Source organism: Populus nigra, chromosome 6, assembly GCF_951802175.1.
Source record: "Populus nigra chromosome 6, ddPopNigr1.1, whole genome shotgun sequence".
Classification (NCBI taxonomy): Eukaryota; Viridiplantae; Streptophyta; class Magnoliopsida; order Malpighiales; family Salicaceae; genus Populus; species Populus nigra.
In genome coordinates, this window is record NC_084857.1 from 11,643,226 (window position 1) to 11,661,402 (window position 18,177).

Below are 18,177 nucleotides of genomic sequence, written 5' to 3' on the forward strand. Positions count from 1 at the left end.
AGCAGTGGCATGCGTTACCTAGGCATATCAGAGTGATGGGTGATGGGACAGGCTAATATTACAGGGGCGGTGTTTCATGCTAAATAGAAAATTATCGTGTTCCTTATCTTTGCCGGTAATATCATATAGTTTTCAAATAAAGCTACAGGTAGCCATTTTATCAAGGCAGTGTCCGTTGTTATTGGAAAAAATAAAAATAGATCATAATTTTAATTTTAAAGTGGGAACACTATTTTTTTTTTTTATCATGCCGGGACAATTCCTCCATGGACAAAACATGTAAATTATTGTATCCCTTTCCTTTTCAAAGTAATATTTGATGCCACCACCTACCAAAGCTACCATGCTTTTAAGGCACTAGAGCTCCGAAATCACCAACCCAAGTGATGTGATCTGTCTGCCTCTCTCTCCTAAATTATTGTGTAAGAAAAGTAGATAAGAGCTACCAGGACTCTCTAGCCTGTACATGTGAATGGATCTTGTGGAAGACCTGCAGCTCGTCTACCCCCATCTCTTCATTCACACTAACACCGTACCCAGCGGAGCCCACCATATATAACTACAAATTTGTCTTCAAAATCTTGAAAAAAAGAAAAGCAAACTCAGAGAGAGAGAGAGAGAGAGAGAGAGAGCAAATAGTAGATGCAATGGGCCCCGGAGAAAAGATAAATCCAGATTATGTTCCTGTTTTTTAGTGGAGCAGCCAGCTATGCCACCCATGTTTCCTGGCCTCCCAAGATTCTGAAAGCTGATGAAAAGTTTGACGTAGTTTTTGCTGGGTTTTGTGCTAGCAGGTGAAAGTGCCACAAAACTCATTGCCCCCACATAAGATTGTCACATTTGGAAGGAAAAGCTATGGCTCCCCGTGTCTCACCCGTGTGCAACTCTTTACCACTTCGTCTCGCAAGCAAGGATAAGGGAAAAAAATGCTAATCATCATTTTCTCTTTTAAGCGCTTACTTAATCAGAGCTAACTCTTGATTTCTTGCCCTTAATCTTGATATATGGAGAGGAAGCCCCTCTGGTGCCATCCCCTTCGTACGTGTTTCTTCTTGTTACAAAAAAAATCAATCACAAAAGCTTGATTACGTGCAATATAATTTGTAATTGATATCTTAGTAGAACGTGATTTTATGTATAAGTTTCCCATCTCAATTAACTTCGCCACATTAGAAAAGTAAAAACAGTCAATTATCTGCTTTTGTTCCATAAGATCTTCTAACACGAAATTTTGAGTACATTTGTTTCTAACCAAGAGGGGGGAATGCGGTGCTAAATATCACATTTTCTCTTGTGATTCAAGGCTAAGGCATTATATGGAAATATAGTATAAGTTGTTTTTTAAAGTATTTTTTTGTGGAAATATATTTAAATAATATTTCTTTTATTTTTTAAAATTTATTTTTGATATTGACACATCAAAATGATTCAAAAATATTTAAAAAATTATTTTAAAAAAATATCAAAACATTTTCTAAATCGTGATTTGACCGTACACCTAAACATACCCTAAAACAAGACTTGTGATACAATTGTTTTAAAAAAAAAAACAATCCAAAAAAATATAAATCTTTTGCTTTTAAATGTATTTTAAAAATGCATTTCATTTGAAAAAATATTAAATTGAAGTTTTTTATGTGTTTTAAATTATTTTTGATGTGCTGATATTAAAAAAATAATTTTTTGAATGTAATTCTAAGAAAAAAACTTGTAAAATCATTATATATGACATATGATAATTAATAATCGAGTGTACCATTCTTGTAATTCTAAACTAGCAACGGGCCTAATGTCCAATAAATACTCAACAATGTGTTAAGTTTGGGCTACAGAACAGGAGAGAGTAATGGGCTAAACGAGATATAAGAGTAAAAAATCTTCATAATTGCTGTCTGAACATCTCATGCTCATGAGCCCTTATAAGACAAGGCTACAAAATAATGTACACACAAGTTAAAGCAACAGAAATTGTGAGACTATACATGTATAAAAATAAGAATATCAAAACAAATATATTATTATAAATATTTACTTACCAATACTCTATTATTATGAATCAAGTTCGAGATTTTATTTTGTAAATAGCTCTAAAAATGGAACAAATTATACTTTGTAATTTTATTTTGAAAATTAACCTAGGATTCACAAGTCCAGAACCAAACAAAACAAATTGGATCATCTTAGTTTTTTTTTGTTTTTTCATTGTTTCCTTTCCATTTTAACTTGTCTTTATTTAGATTTGAATGAGGAACAGGGAATCTCTAATAGACTTTTCATTTTTTTACAAGTTTAGATTCTTTATTCTAATTGTCTCAACGATCGTTTTATTTGATTTATAATTAATTTTACAGATATTTCAAATTTTAATTTCATTTTTTATCAAGATCCAACTTTAATCATGAAGTCTCAGTTACGTCGAATCTGAAGGCTTGGATCATTAATAGTTTTTTTTTTTAATGCAAGCTTTCATCAATCAAAATCATCCAAGCAAAGATTTTGTTACAAAGTTCTTACAAGTTACAAAGGGAAAAAAATACAGATTCAAAAGAAACTAATTGTGGATTCTCGTTTCTGCGAATATTAGAATATTTAGTATTAAACTGAGCCTCTAACAAAACATTTGCTTTGAAGAGGTTCTGCCGAGCAAACTGAAATATCATTTACCATAGCATTCAGTTCAGCTTCATTTTGTCCTTGAATCCTCTTATATTTTTTCCTTCCAAACACAGTACAGTTAGGACCACCGAGCCAGCCTATGCAAGACTGGAACAAACAAACGGTAGCCCAAGCAAGTTCTATTTCAGTCCCCGAATTGTTTGTGGAATCTACTCCTAATGCAGAATGCACTGGCATGTTCTCTTTGTAAGACTGCAAGAGAAAAACGACTGATCCATGTATAAAATAAAAAACAAGTAGCGTCCAGTAAATATGAAGAGAACCCCAGATAAGCTTATGCTAATCTGAGGATTATTTCCAAGTAATGCACTCCTCGGTGCAATGATTTGGAAAAGATAAGTACCAGAGAGTATGTCTTTGACCTTGAGCTAGGCCAAACTCAACTATCATCTTGCATAAGAAACCCTTGCATTTAAAGTAAGTCTCCTTACAAACTTGGTTCTCTTTGTGGGACTATTAAGGCTGGTCCTTCGTATTAGATTCCTCAATTTTCGATTTTGGCTCTAAACATTCGTTAGTTGAAAGCAGAGAAATAAAATTTGTTTGAACGTGATTCGAGCCAAGGATGAAAAAGAATAAAACTCCAAACCTCTCCACTTCTGAAAGACTAATAATCACGTTTACCATTGACAATAAGGAGAGACCTACAACCTGCGAAGTTGCCAATAAATGAGGCACAATTTTCATCATACCACGTTAGGCAATTCACAAGCAAGTCGGATGCTAAAAACCATGTTCAAATCACAAATACATGAGCAAACAATCTGATCAACTATGCATCGCAATGTTTGCCAGGCAAAATATAAGCCTACTCGATTAAAGCACAGATCAAGTCCTCGATGAAAACATTCTAGATCTCAGATAAACTAGAGCATCGAACAACTATCATCCAGAGTTTAAAATAAACAGTTATGGAGAACTAGTAAAAAATCAAAAAAGGGCAAGACAACTAAGAAAAATTCCCTTCAAGTTCAAGCAGCAGTTTCAGCAGGGGCCTCGGCGATTGGCTCATCAGCTGGCCTTTCCAATTTCACACCAACATCCTCGGAGTAGTCCCCATGAACCTGCACATAGCAAAGAATATTAGATGGTTGCAATATAACAACCAGCCAGATCCAAATATACTATTGCTTAAAAAGTTCACAAAATTCAAAAGTATAAAAATGACCATATGATAGAACGCCTGCCATTGTTGGCTATATACATAAAAACTAAAGATTTAAATGCAGACAGAAAGCTGATGAAAAAAATTTATCTTTGGAATAGTTTGGTGATCAAAACATCAAACACGTAATACGAAGCCTCTAGAGACAAACCTCCATCAATTTTCCAAGGTCAAACTTTGGGGCCTTTAAGATTTTCACTTTCCTGATGAAAACGTTTTGAAGAGGGTAGATGCTTGAAGTTGCCTTTTCAATTTCCTTGCCAATGCTCTCTGGAATGAACTTGCGGACCAATTCCTTGAGATCACAAGAAGTTGCTTGGGCTGTCATAATTTCCCTCATTTTGCGGCGTATCTGAGAGAAAACAAAAGCATATTCACATCATAAGCAGAAACAAAACAGCAAACAGCAAATTAATTCAGCACAATTTTCACTCAATCAATACTTTCCAGTCTCCATATCCATCATTATAAATGCAAGAATTATATACAACTCTTGATGAAATAACTTTATTTTGGTTGCCACTAAATAATTCAGATTTCAAATCAGTAGCATAATACACAACCAACAATATATACCAGAAATATTCTCATAAAGGACATTCTATATCTTGTTGAAGCAAAGACTAAATAAAAACAAGAAATACATAGTGCCCTGAAAAAACAAACTTAAGTTCCTAATACATAAGTTCAGTGAGCAACTAGATATTATGATATGATGTTCTTACTTGTCTTATTTGGCTGGACTGAGCATAGGTAGTCCTCTTGATCTGGTTGGGACGCCTTTTAGTGAACCCGATGCAGAACATCCTCAAAGTGTAGTTATCAGTGGTTTTCACATCAACATGAGCTTCAATCAAAGTTTGCCATTTCCTCACCAAAGACCTCAATTTGTCATTGGTAAAATTCATTCCCTGCAATATTTAAGGAGAGGATTAAAACTTGCAATGTTAAATTAATACATTGTAAATAGAATTAAAATATAATAATGTAAGAAAAATACAACTTCCATAATCATACCCAGAAGTTTGTCAAAACATTCCTTCCTTGAACATCTTCAGCTCTCAAACGGATCTTTCTGTAAGCATGATCCTCATCACCCTGAAGGTCTGCAAGTGAGATCTCAAAAACACGATGTTTGAGACCTTCTGAAGCAATCTGTTACAGACCACAGAGTACACATTAGTACATCAGCAACACATGGATACCTCTCAATGATCAAGCATCTATAAAAAGAAATACAGTTGTAGTATTTCACGTCCACCATAAGTAAAAAATGCAAAATCCCAATACAGCACAAGAAATGCAAGTAGAACAAACAAATTTCTGCTAGTTAATTTACAAAGAAAATGACACAACAACTAAAGATGACCTTCTAGACATGAGCCAGCAAGTCCAGGAAAAAGATAAGAATGAATGAAATTAAATTGTGAATAGAACTGGTAGAAAAAAAAAGAGCACATTGCAGTTCGGAAGAGAACATGACAAGAGAAAAGGTTTTAAAATTTCAAGAGTCAAATCTTCACGACTAATATTTCTCTACAAGTGGGGATAAATTGTTACAGGAAAAGAAGTGTGTCGTGGACAAACCATATGCCATTCATGCACTGTACTTCCATGCTTTCAAGGTTTAATTTTTTAAGCAGGCCACCTCAAAGTTACCACTGAACTTAAATTTATTGAGCAAAATGAGCTCCAACAAACAAAATCTCAATCAACGCGTTAACGGAGTAACAAATTGCTAGAAACTCGCCTCTCTATCATGGCAATCATCGTGACCTCTTATACAGGCTAAAACTATGTAGAACACCTAGAATCTATGAATTCAAACAAAAACCTTGCCCCAAATTATGCACTCTCATTTTCTAGGAGAACCCAACGACCAAACATAAAAAAATGCAAACAATTATGCAAAACTATGAAAAAAAATAAGAGAAAAATGTTCATAAATTTAAAAAACGTTATATACCTTGGTACCCTGAGTACGAGTAACAAGAGTCTTGCCGACGTTTTTGACCGAGAAAACTGAAGGAGCCTTGATATCATACCAATCCTTCTTTGAAAATGGATCAGCTCTGTAAAGACAAACAAACAACAATAATTAATCAAACAGCAGATCTAGAAAGACACAAAGTTAAGTCTGCAAAACTCACGCCTTCTTCTTTCCTCCCTTCTTTCCCTTGGAAATTCTCTTGTTCTTCCTGTTGACAAACAGACGAGTAATTCATCAATACAATATTTTCCAGGCACCCTGAACATATAAACATAAGCCTCGATGTGTTGAATGGGAAAGAGAGAAGGGAAGTGTACCCGACGGCCATGATTGGAGTTTGTGGTGGTCGCGAGGAACTGCGAGCTGCAGGGTAGCAGTGAAATAGTGATGGACGGCTGGGGAAGGGAAAACTCGAAAACCCTACCTGCTGCTGCCTTATTTTATATAGCTATTTTGGTGAGGATGGTGTGGTCATTTAATTAGGGTCATTTGTTTTTGGGTTTGTTATGGGCTTTGAAAATTGCAGAAAGCCCATCCACGACTAGGCTAGATGGTTTGAAATGGTTACAAAGTTACAAGCCCAAAATTTTATATAAATCCAAACAGCATTGTTTAAGGGACCTTAACGGGTACCCTGAAAAGGCTCGTTCAGTACCTTCAGGCTTCAGGTGAGTGCTTTTTTTTTTCTAACCTAAAAAAAAAGATTTTATTATAATTCATTCATATTGAGTTTTTTAATTGTCACCATATTGAGTAATTTTATCACATTTTCTACCTCCATAATATTTTTTATTTATCTAAAAATACTTTACAACAACAATATATTCATTATACAACTATTTCAATTATCATTATTATTATTTAATTAGGTTAGCACAAATTTATTATCATTATCTTCGTTATTTTTTTTATAAATATTATCATTATCATCTTATTATTAATATTATTATTTTTTTTATTATTTTTATTATCTCTATCACTGCTATTATTATTACTATTACTATTACTATTATTATTATTAGATCATTTTATTATCACGACACATTATCAGTAATTTACTATTGCTTTAATTAGATTGTATTTATATCACTCTAAGCCTGCTTGGATTTAATTAGATTGTAAGATAAAGAGACCGTTTAAATTGAAAGTAAAATACTATGTGAAATAATAATCTGCTATGACTGATTGATTAGCATATAAGAAATATATAAATACTATTTCATTTGTATTTTCATTTTAACTCGGCCCCTTTTATTCTAAAGCTGCAGGCAGGTTTTTCACTCAATTCCTTAAACATGTCGTAATCGTATTATTCTTACTGTAATATAATTTCCTTAACTAAATTAAAACAATAAGAATTAATACGAAGTAGCATAGATCAAAATACATAAAGAATTTTTAAATTTATGGATGGAATTTTTTATCGATATTTATACTCATTGTTTATTAATAAAAACCTTGTCAATGTGATGATGGACAAAAATGATTGGTCAGAAGAACTCTTGGTGGTGATTTGTAATTTATTGGTGAGTCCATTAGTAATGATTTTACATATGAATTTATTGATAAATAAAGCGTGTCAAAAAAAATTTTAACCTATTTTATTTTTTAGGTACTTCCATCATTGAATATAATATATCATTGAGAAAGAAATCATATGTTATTCTATTGATGATTTTTTTCATTCGTTGGTGAATTTGATATATAACTATTAAACAGGTCGTTTGTTATTCCTCGGTAAGCTGCAGTAATTCTTTTTCCAACTCTCTGAAATTTAAAACAACTTAAAAATATATTTTTAAAAAAATCTATTAAACAAAAACATACAAAATTAAAAAAAAACAAATTAATATAAATTCAAATATTTATTATAAATTTAAACATTTATAATTTAAAATATAATTAATATAAAATAAAGATGTTGGAGGAGAAGGGGGCTCTTCGTCTGAACCTTGGGGTGAATAAAAAAGAGCACATGTATTATGATGTACTATCCATATGTGATTTTATCTCCAATATCAATTTGCAAAGTTCAGATTAGATGGACATCTAATATCGCATATGCTAATATTTTCTCGAATTAGATAGTGTATAATTAATAAAACCTCGAACTTCATTACAATAATCCATCCCACACAACCTTTTAGGCAAATCTCGATACATCTATGAACGACCATTCATTACTTACGTCAAACTTATAGGGGTGAGCAAAAAAACTGAAAAACCGATTAAACCGAGAAAATCAGAAAAAAAAATAACTGGAAAAACCAAACTGTGAAAAAAAACTGATTAAACCGATTAAAATTTTAAAAAAAGTGACCAGTTTGGTTTGGTTTCAGTTTGATAAGTCTGAAACTGAAAAAACCAAACCGAACCGAACCGGTTCAATTCTTAAACAAATACTATAAAAGCCCTTTCTAAATTTTTAACCTTAGCATTCCCCCTCCTTCTGCATCCAGTAACCCCCCCTCAAAGCCCTCACAAGCCATAACTCTTAAATCTCAATCTTTCACACTCTCAACCTAATAAAAAATGAATTCTCCATCACTACTTCATGGCCAGATCTAGAATTCTAGTCATCTAATAAAACTTCAACAAGGCTTCAATTTTTATCTTCAAATCTAACAACTCAGGGACTGGTTTAGTGCATACTTCAAATCTTCATCTTTAAGGCTTCAATGTTTGTTTCCTCTAATCATGGTTTTGTGTCCCCTTTTTTTTTTTTTTTGAAGGTTGAAGCAGCTCCTGTTGTATTTCCTGCTAAGGCTGAGAAGAAAGGTTGAAGCAGCTCCTGTTGTTGAATTTGGGTTTTGTGTTTTGGGATTTTGAAGAGGTTGACTGTGTTTCTCTCAATAAATTTATTGAGAAAGAACGATTTCTTATAGAATGATTTGTGGTATTTTCTTATACAAAAAAGTTGTTTGATATTGTTTTTTGTTTAACTTTTATATTGGTCATTTAGTTTCTTTCATAACCATTTTGTAATGCGTGGAGACAAGTTTGTGGTTACTGAAGATCGATTTAGAATAATAGAATGGTTTTTTGCTGTATTTTATCTATTTGCAGTTGTTACATTTTGAGATTTATTGTTTGTTGAGTAATTGGACTTTATTAAATTGTGGGGTTGGTAGGGAAGAACAAGAGGGAAGCTAGAGAAGCTATAGAGAAGATTGTTAGAAAACCGGTCGGTTTGAATATAGGTTTTTCTAGTTTTTATGTTAAAAAAACTGAACCGAACCGAATTGAAACCAGTCAGTTTGAACCGATTATGGTTCAAATTTTTCAGTTTTTCAAAATTTTATTTTGGTTATTTTTTAAATAAAAACCGAACCAAACCGAAAATGATCATCCCTACAAATTTATATAGAATATTGATGACAACATGTATTAATTAATTATGTAAACTAAATAAATAACAGAACATTGGTTTTACTCAAACTATTTTAATAGTACAACTAATTTATTATTAATTATCTATATAAATTTAAATTTCTACACATTTACTAGAAATTTCAACTCAACAATAAAATTGATAAAATATAAAACGGACCCTATTATTCATATACTACAAAAATATATATTAAAAATGAACATTTTGAAATTGAGTTCAAATAAAAAATGAGTAGTTTTGCTTACTTAAAGTGGAGAATCTTTAATAAAATTTGAATCAGAACATAAATGCTGACAAATTAAGTATTGGAGTAGCTGAATTTGTAGTGAAAGGTTGATTTGTGCTAAAATCAGGTGGAGGGTTGTGGTGTTTGTTGCAAAGAAAAATAAAGGAAGAAGAAGAAATGAGAGAAGGAGAGAGGAGAGTCGTTTGTTAGGTCATAAATTAAATATTAAAGATAAATTTACCAATGGATTTAATCAACACATTTAAATTTGTTGGTAAGTTTGTTTGTAAAAATGACACGTCATCGTATTTCTTAATTTTTTTTTCATTCATTTTTGTAATTCTCTTAATATATATATATATATATATATATATATATATATATATAGACACACAAACCATGGATATAACAAGTAATATCTTGTTAGTAAAATTCTCCGTGATTTATTAAAAAAAATAATTAATTGTATTTCTGAATGTATTTCTAAATGTTTGGCTAAGATAGGCGTGAACATTTAATTTACTGGCAATATATTGTACGGGCCTAATTCAATATTGCAGGTTTCAAATTTGAACCTGTCACCTCCATAAATAATTGCAGATCCAATAAAATTAATAGCACGCACTCTGTTTTCATTATCATTAATCATATCAGTCGTAGTAATTTTGTCAAATACAATAGTACTAGTAATATTAGTGCACCTACAAGGGCAGTGGTGGCTTTGCTGGTGGAGGAAGCGGTGGTTACATACGCTGGTGCTGGAGTTCTAGCTAGCTAGCTAGCTAATGAGGCACTGAATGGAACCACAACTAATGGGATGTGCATAAAAGTTACTACATTCCTCCGGTGTGCGCTGGAAAGGCCTATTCGGAATACAATTCCTCCTATCATCATTCCCCGGCAACCTGAGGCACACCAGTGACTCACCAGAAAAGTAATTAAACGAGTATGTGAAATTCTCCAACTTAGGCAAGGAACATACACTGCTAGGAACTTGCCCGGAAAACTTGTTATGTGCCACATTTAGCTGCTCCAGGTTCCTCATTGCTCCTACTGACTCTGGCAAAGGCCCAGCTAAATTGTTGAAGCTGACATCAAGAACTGTTAAGCCTCTTAGCAGCCCAATATCTTGTTGTAAACAACCTGTTAACGCCATATTAGAGAGAACAATCTCGTCAAGGGTCTCTGCCATGTTTGCCAAACTTGGAGGAATGCAGCCTCTGATGTCGTTGTTTGCTACTACAAACACTGAAACTGGAGAGTTTCCCAGGTTAGCAGGCAGGGTTGAGTGAAATCTGTTATTATTTATGAAAAGAGCATCTAATTTTAGCTCAAAAAGCTGTGGTGGGATTTTTCCATCGAATTCGTTGAACCTTACATCAAGATATTTGAGCGAATGCAAGAAGAAAACAACACTCGGAAACGGACCACTAAAGCGGTTGTTACTGATGTCAAGCTCGAAAAGAAATTTGAGATGGATAAAACTATCAGGGATGACACCGTAGAAACGATTGGAGTTTATGTGAAAGAGAGCAAGGTCCTTAAGGAGGCCAAGCTCTTCAGGCAAAAAACCGGCTATGTTGGCGTGGTTTAGGTCTATGCCGGCAACCGTCAAGATAAAAGGGTCATATGGGGCTGGGGCACAGTAGACACCAGTGTAGTTGCATACATGTGGCCCGTGCCAGTTGGCCGTAAATTGGTTGGGGTCAGAGGTTATAGCTTGTTTCCAAGCTTGGAGAGCTATGTAAGCCTCCATGAGTTGAGGGCTTACGATGGGAAAATCAGGTGGATAAAAAGTTTGTGAAGTGACCTTGGAGAGGAAGAGCATGATATTGATGATGCTCCAGAGGGTTAGATTGATGAGATATGAGCTCTTCATTTGGAGAAGGATACGGTGATAATTGCTTGTTTTTATTGTGGTGTAAGTATAAAAGTCACTGGTACTATAGCACTCCAGTGCTCCATGTATTGAATAGAGGCTTGGAAGGTTTATATAAGTTGAGGGCAATGCAATAATGGGTATTAATTAATTTTATAATATTAATAGCCTGTAAAATTTAGTCTAGCTGATCAATTTTCTCGTAAATATTTTACTCGATCGGCAGCTATTTAATTATCAAATCGATGCGATGCAAGACTCTAAATTATGAATGAAGATCTCAGTAAAAAACAAATTAATCATTTCAATTTACACATGGAAGTTTATATAATGTTAAAGTCATTAATTGTTCCGAGTTTCGATTAGCAGTGAACATTATCAATAGATCCTGGTCGTTGGAAATTGAAGTGGGAATTAATCATCCCAGAAAAGTGTCAATCTACCAGTCGATCATGTCATCAAAAATTTCGAAGCAGCGCTTAGCTACTTGGGTTATGTATGTTCAACCAGTTGGTCTATAGCATCTGTTGGGGCAAGATGACGATGAGCTGTATACTTTGGACGACATGGTTTTCTTGTTATGGTAGTAAAGAAAGAGCAAGTGATAATATTAAAAGTACAGAGCTTGCCGTGTATTCAATGCTATCATGTTATCGTTGTCAAGAAGACACATACCAGGTGCCAAGTTGTCTGTTAGCTAGATTTCTCAGCTCTCTAATGGCTCCACAAATGTTGCAACTCCCAACGAACAGTAGTAAAACCCAACGGGTTTGTTTGAGTAGTTGAGCCCCGGCGTGATTGCTCCCATGCCCAGGGTTTCTGCAATCTCTTTCTAAAGGTTTATGAAGATTGAAAAACTCACTACACAGTTCCCTTTTCATCTCAATGAAAACAATCGCCATACAGTATTTGACTATGATATTGAAGTTTAACTTTCGAATTTCGCAGAGCATCTTGATGAAAAGGATTTTTTTATTAATATAAATATTCTGTCAAATTCCATATATCTCAACTAATTCAAATTAATGAATATATAATTCTTCAGTAGCCAGCAGCCCTAATGCCCTTATGAAAAGGATTTTAACCACACTTAAGACTGTGGATTTAATGTCACATGGGGTAGTAGGTGGGCTTTAAAAGCTAGCACGCCTGGCTTGCATGGCCCATTAATTTCTTCTACTGTATCATAGCCTTTCATTTGCCTGGAGCATTATCTATATTTTTTTAAAGTGTTTTTATTTATAAAATAATTTTTTATATATTTTTTTAAAAATTATTTTTAATATTAACACATTAAAATAATCTAAAAACATATGAATTTATAGAAAATAAATAAATTTTATTTTTTTAAAAAAATACTTTTAAAATAAAAAATAAACAGGACGTTTCTTCATCTCAAGCACCGCGAAAACTTAACCTGAGAGGAAATATTTATTTTCATGAGAGAGAGGGCGGTGGCAGCTCTAGAGTTCAGGTTCTACACACAAAGGAAAGAATTAAGGAAGCTCGGTGGAAAAGAAAAGTAATGAGAGTTAATGATCACATGGGCACGTTATATTAACTTCACACACACGCGCGCGCGCGCGCGCGCGTGTGTGTGAAACCATGAAAGAGGTGTTTTGATCTGTTATTCAATTTCATGATTATAATTATATCATTAAATATTATATATAAAATCTACATTACATGATTTAAATTTTTTTTCTGTAATGGATGTCAAGTCGTTCATTAAGCAAAACTTAGTAAAGAAGTTTATTACCCCTAGCATTACCCGTGTGTGTGTGTGTGGAATCATAGGGTTTTTCTAATCGATTAAAATGGGATGTTTTAATTTCCATGATCAATAAAACTAAATTAAGAATTATGATTTTATTCAATTACAAAAGTGAATCCACTTAATTAATTATGAAAATGAAACATTACTTTAGTGATTTATTGTTGCCACACAAGATAATTAATATGTCATTTGTTGGTAACACACACAAATATCACCAATTTTTTATAGAGATATTAAGTTAACAAGTATATTTAGGGGTAATTATTTTCAGTTTGGTTCGGTTTTTATCAAAAAAATAACCAAATTAATTTTTTTTCTAAAATACCAAAACCAAACCGAAACTGATTCAAACTGACCGATTTCGGTTCGGTTTAGTTATTTTAGAACAAAAACTAGTTTTTTTTATTTGGCTCGATTTTTTAAAAATTCTAATCAGTTTTTTTTACGATTCGGTTTTTCGATTATTTTTTTAAAATTTTCTCGGTTTAACCAATTGGCTCATGTTTTTTTCGGTTTGGCTCGGTTTTTTAAAAATTCTAATCGATTTAATCAATTTTTTTTCACGGTTCGGTTTTTCAGTTATTTTTTTAAATTTTTTTGGTTTAATCGATTTTTTAATTTTTTTATTCACTCCTAAATATATTAAAAAGTCAATAAAAATATGATAAAAAATACATACCGATGGGAAAACAAAATCACGGCAAGAATTTCCAGCAAAACAACAAATGAAACCAGAATATGTTGATGAAAATAACTTAGTTTTTTTTTTAATTTGGGTTTATTGAGTTTATTTAAGAGTTGGATACAATTATTAAAAAAATATATAATTTAATCGAAAACAAGGATAATTTTTTGGAACACGATTATTAAACTCTTAGAATCTAATCTAGAACCACCATAAGAAGATCTTTTTTTTTTGTTCCGGCAGACAGATAAAAAAAACACAACCAAACTTTAAGGTGAGAAACATCACGGGGGGGGGGGGGGGGGGGGGGTTATGATTTTTTTTAGTTTAATATAAATTTCCGGATTAGTTTGCATATATCTCGATTAATTTTATTATAATAATAATATTTTATTATTATTATTAATGTGAATGTTTGGATCAGTTTATATATACCTTAACTAATCTTATAATTTTTAAAGTTAATAATTATATAAATTTATAATAATTATCATATTAATAAATACATGCTCAAACTTGAGACCGGATAGCAAGCTATATAAAAATTACTCTCTTGCATGTAGGGAAAATAGTGTCATTTTTGGTGGGTTTTAAAGCAATTTCTCTCGTTATATCTTTCTCTTAATGGAGCAACTATCATTGATAATTACTCTTGTACTGTCTTGAGCAACCACTTTGTTGAATATAGGTTAGAGTCCACTATTTTGCACTGATTAGTACATCTTATTATTTAAAATTTCCATTATTTAATTTATTTATGATTGTTAATTTATTAATTATTCATTAAATATTTTAATATTATAGTAAGCTACTTAAAATGGTTTTCGTGAAAAAAACACTTTTTTTTAATCATAAAATCATTATGTATTTTAAAACTTTTATTTGAAAGTATAGTTTAGAAAAAAGGAAGTGTATAAAAGAATATCAAACAATATGTTAAGATTATACAATAAAAAATATAAAGTTATCTTAATTTAAAAATTAAAGCATTAAAACAAAAACAGTTTAAGGTGAATGATGTCTTTTAAAATATATGTTTTATTTTTTTATGCATGTTTATAAGTGGAAGATGGAGCAATTTTCATTTTGTATTTGAGATATTTTGTTAATTAAAAACAATTTTTGTTTTATAAAATATAATTAATAAATATATCTTATTTATTTTTATAATTTTTTATTAAGTGTAGACATTTGACAATTACCCAGATAAGAATTAGCTTGAAGTCGCTCCGCCATGAAAGCTCTGAACTCGATTTTGATTGTTGAAAGGTATATAATAAAGTGGATTTGTTTTTCTCCTTTGTTTTCCTTTTTGTCCCCTCGTACGCGTTCTAGTAGTTGGGGTTTTTTTTTTTTTTTTTTTAATAATAATGCGAGAGTAGTTAGATATACTTGAATGTTGAAGTCAAGAATTATTGTCTTTTCGAAACCAAGAAGCGTTTTTTTTTTTCTTTTTTTCTTGACGAATAAAGTATGAATTTTCTTGAAGTGCCGTAGACATTGGCCTTATTTTATGGATTTCAGAGATTTTGTGAGTAGTTTTTGTGATTCGACGAAAAGTATAACAAAGACGTGGTCAAGTAAGGGTTTCCCTTGCAGGGGCAGATTGTGTGTCAATTGCATAATTTCCCTCCATAATAGATCAAGTTGTTTGATACATGCATTATATTAACTAATTATATTTAAATAATTTTGAGAAAATATCTCGATTATTTCAACATCATTCAGTGCTTGTTTAATATTACTCCGTTTTTAAAGCATAATTATGTTTAGTTTTTTTTATTTAAAATTTATATTTTGCTTTTGAAACCAAAACAATTATCATTTTAAAAGAAGACTAATTTGCTTTAATTGAGACAAAGCAATGTACCTCTTACTTTTAATAAAAAAAAAACAATTGTTTATTGTGGATTTTACTTTTGTTTTGATTAAAATAATAAGTTTTTTCATTATTTTTTTAATTACATATAATAAAAGTGCTATTGTTTTATATAATTTTATTTCAAAATTATTTTTTTTATTATCATCGATTTTATTGAAATGGCATGTCTATACATATTATCATTCTATTTAACCCCTTTCTAGTTTCTTGATCAAGGATTACTCTCATAAAAAATACCTATATAAGTCATATGACATTTAATATACACGAAATATATTTTTAAAAATATTTTTAATATGTTGCAACATTTATTGGTCATTTTACATTAATTTAAAAGCACAATAAAATAATTTAATAAAATATTATTTAATAGCTTTAATATTTACCAGTGCAACACAACAATCAATATATCAAATACATTTTTCTCCCCCACAACACAATATCAAAGAATACAATAAAATACAACAATACCGAACATATTCTAAATCCTAAACATGTATCACCCCCTATGTTCGCTATTGTTGGAAAATTTTACTTAACATAGATATATTTGATGTCAAGTTAAAAGTAAGGTTCGCTTATTTTTCAGGTTAAAAATTTATTGAAATTTAATATTTAACATGAGTCATTTAAAATGGGATATTGATATAATTTAAATAAATTATGAGTGAATGAGAAATTGATTTCAGAGATCCCTTGAATTGATAAGTTTTAGTGAAAGTCAAAACTCTCTAAAAGAATTTTATTTTCCTTAGAAAAAAAAAGAAGAAAACTTAGTTTATTAAATAAAAGAGTTAAAAAGTTAAAACTGAACCCAAAAAACACGTAAATTTTTAGAGGAAGAAGTCATAAGCAAAGTGAGTTTTTGGTTGGCTTTGGGTTGGGCTTGAGTCTAAGTTTTGATTTATTTTAAAATAATATTTTGGAATATAAAAGATTATTTTTACCAACTAAAATTTATATCTGGGCTTGATCCATAAAAAAAAATATTTTTTAGCATATTATTTTGTTCAATTAAGCCTATGAATTTTAATAGTCTTTTCCATAAGCATTTTCTACAAATCTAAATAGTTTTTTCAGCTCAAAAATTTAGATTTATGGCCAAAAGATCGAGGTTTAATTTTTGTTTTATTTATGGTAGCTAATCAAAAGTTAATAATAATAGGAACTAATTATTTTTATTATCAGAATTAATTCTTTAATTTTTTAGCTTTCAAAATCCACTATAAAAAATAGGTGAATGAAGAGTTTCAAATTAGTTTTTTTTAGTTTTTTTATATGGTCTTTCTTATCTTATTTTTAGTGTTTTCCTTCTCTTTTTATCTTTTAGTATAACTGTATCATTTTATTTTAGTTTGAAAACCTTATTTAGAAATATATCTAAATTAAAATGATGATATTGAAATCTTGACAAATATATTGTTAATATTTTAGTCATAAAAAAAAGGAGCAATAAATCCATATAACAATGATAAAAATTTCATTTTAATAAGTAAGTATTATTCTTTACACACACACTAGGATTTTAATTTGATATGAATTAGAAATTTGAATATATAAAGGGTATGCATGCTAAAATTGTATTATTATATTTGTATTGAAAGTCTGTTTGCTATAAATTTTTATTTTGAATATTTATGGATTTAAATTTATATAAACTCTAAATTTTCCTTAAATATCTTTTATATTTTAAAATTTCTTGTTATAATAAAGTAAAATTCAATTTATTTGGAAAAGAACTATATCTCTCGTGCGGGCTATGACTAAAGTCTAGGTGGCCATTGTTATCTTATAGGAAAAGGGCCGTGCTAGAACTTGATTTTCCTCTTAAGTCACGTGATATAACTCGATCGTGCCTTGGTTGCTAGAGGCAAGGAAGGCTGGTTGTATGAGTTGTAATTAAGAAAGCCAAGTGCAAAATCTCTTCCTCTCTCTTGTCTGCTATCGTCTAGACATGCATTCTCATCACGTTAAGTTTTATCTTGAAGCTAGCACGGGATCAAAATTAATTTAGAGGTAAAATTAAGTGTATCATGATGAGGGATCGATCTTGCTTTTGATATGGTTAATAAGTAGCACTGTTGCTTGAGCTTGAATATATATATATATATATATATATATATATATATATATATATATATATATATATATATATATATATATATAATTGCCTTTTTACTTCTAAAAACTTAAGCAGATGAATAAATTTTACGTACCATATCATGAATGAATTGATTTATTGGGTAAGATATATTTTCTTTTTGCTTCATTGAAAGGCTCATATATATATATTGAACTTCCATTCAAATTATGACCTCACTACTAGTCTTGCAGATGTACCAAAGCAGATAATTTACCGTTCTTAATGATTTAAATAGCAAGAAATGCTCTCTAATTATGCCAGTTACACGTACATAATAAATGTGACTTAGCTTGCAGGCATGCGATCTTGTGTTATTTACAGTGCAAATTAAGTTGACCTTCATGGAAATTTCTCTAGCAACCA

General features: G+C 31.0%; 2 protein-coding genes across 2 annotated transcripts; both read right to left on the reverse strand.

Moving 5' to 3' along the window:
* Positions 1-3,463: 3,463 nt before the first annotated feature.
* Positions 3,464-6,281, reverse strand: LOC133697749 (small ribosomal subunit protein eS1y). The gene is made up of 7 exons (XM_062120503.1): positions 6,149-6,281; positions 5,992-6,039; positions 5,808-5,913; positions 4,859-4,996; positions 4,567-4,752; positions 3,993-4,193; positions 3,464-3,740 (listed from the first exon to the last, which is right to left on the reverse strand). Exons 1-7 carry the CDS (start codon positions 6,157-6,159, stop codon positions 3,648-3,650), a joined length of 783 nt encoding a protein of 260 aa, XP_061976487.1. The 5' UTR covers positions 6,160-6,281; the 3' UTR covers positions 3,464-3,647.
* Positions 6,282-10,054: 3,773 nt separating this feature from the next.
* On the reverse strand, positions 10,055-11,422 carry LOC133696952 (leucine-rich repeat extensin-like protein 6). Its single transcript, XM_062119251.1, has one exon. The coding sequence runs from the start codon at positions 11,325-11,327 to the stop codon at positions 10,227-10,229; it is 1,101 nt and encodes a 366-aa protein (XP_061975235.1). The 5' UTR covers positions 11,328-11,422; the 3' UTR covers positions 10,055-10,226.
* Between the last annotated feature and the right edge of the window lie 6,755 nt (positions 11,423-18,177).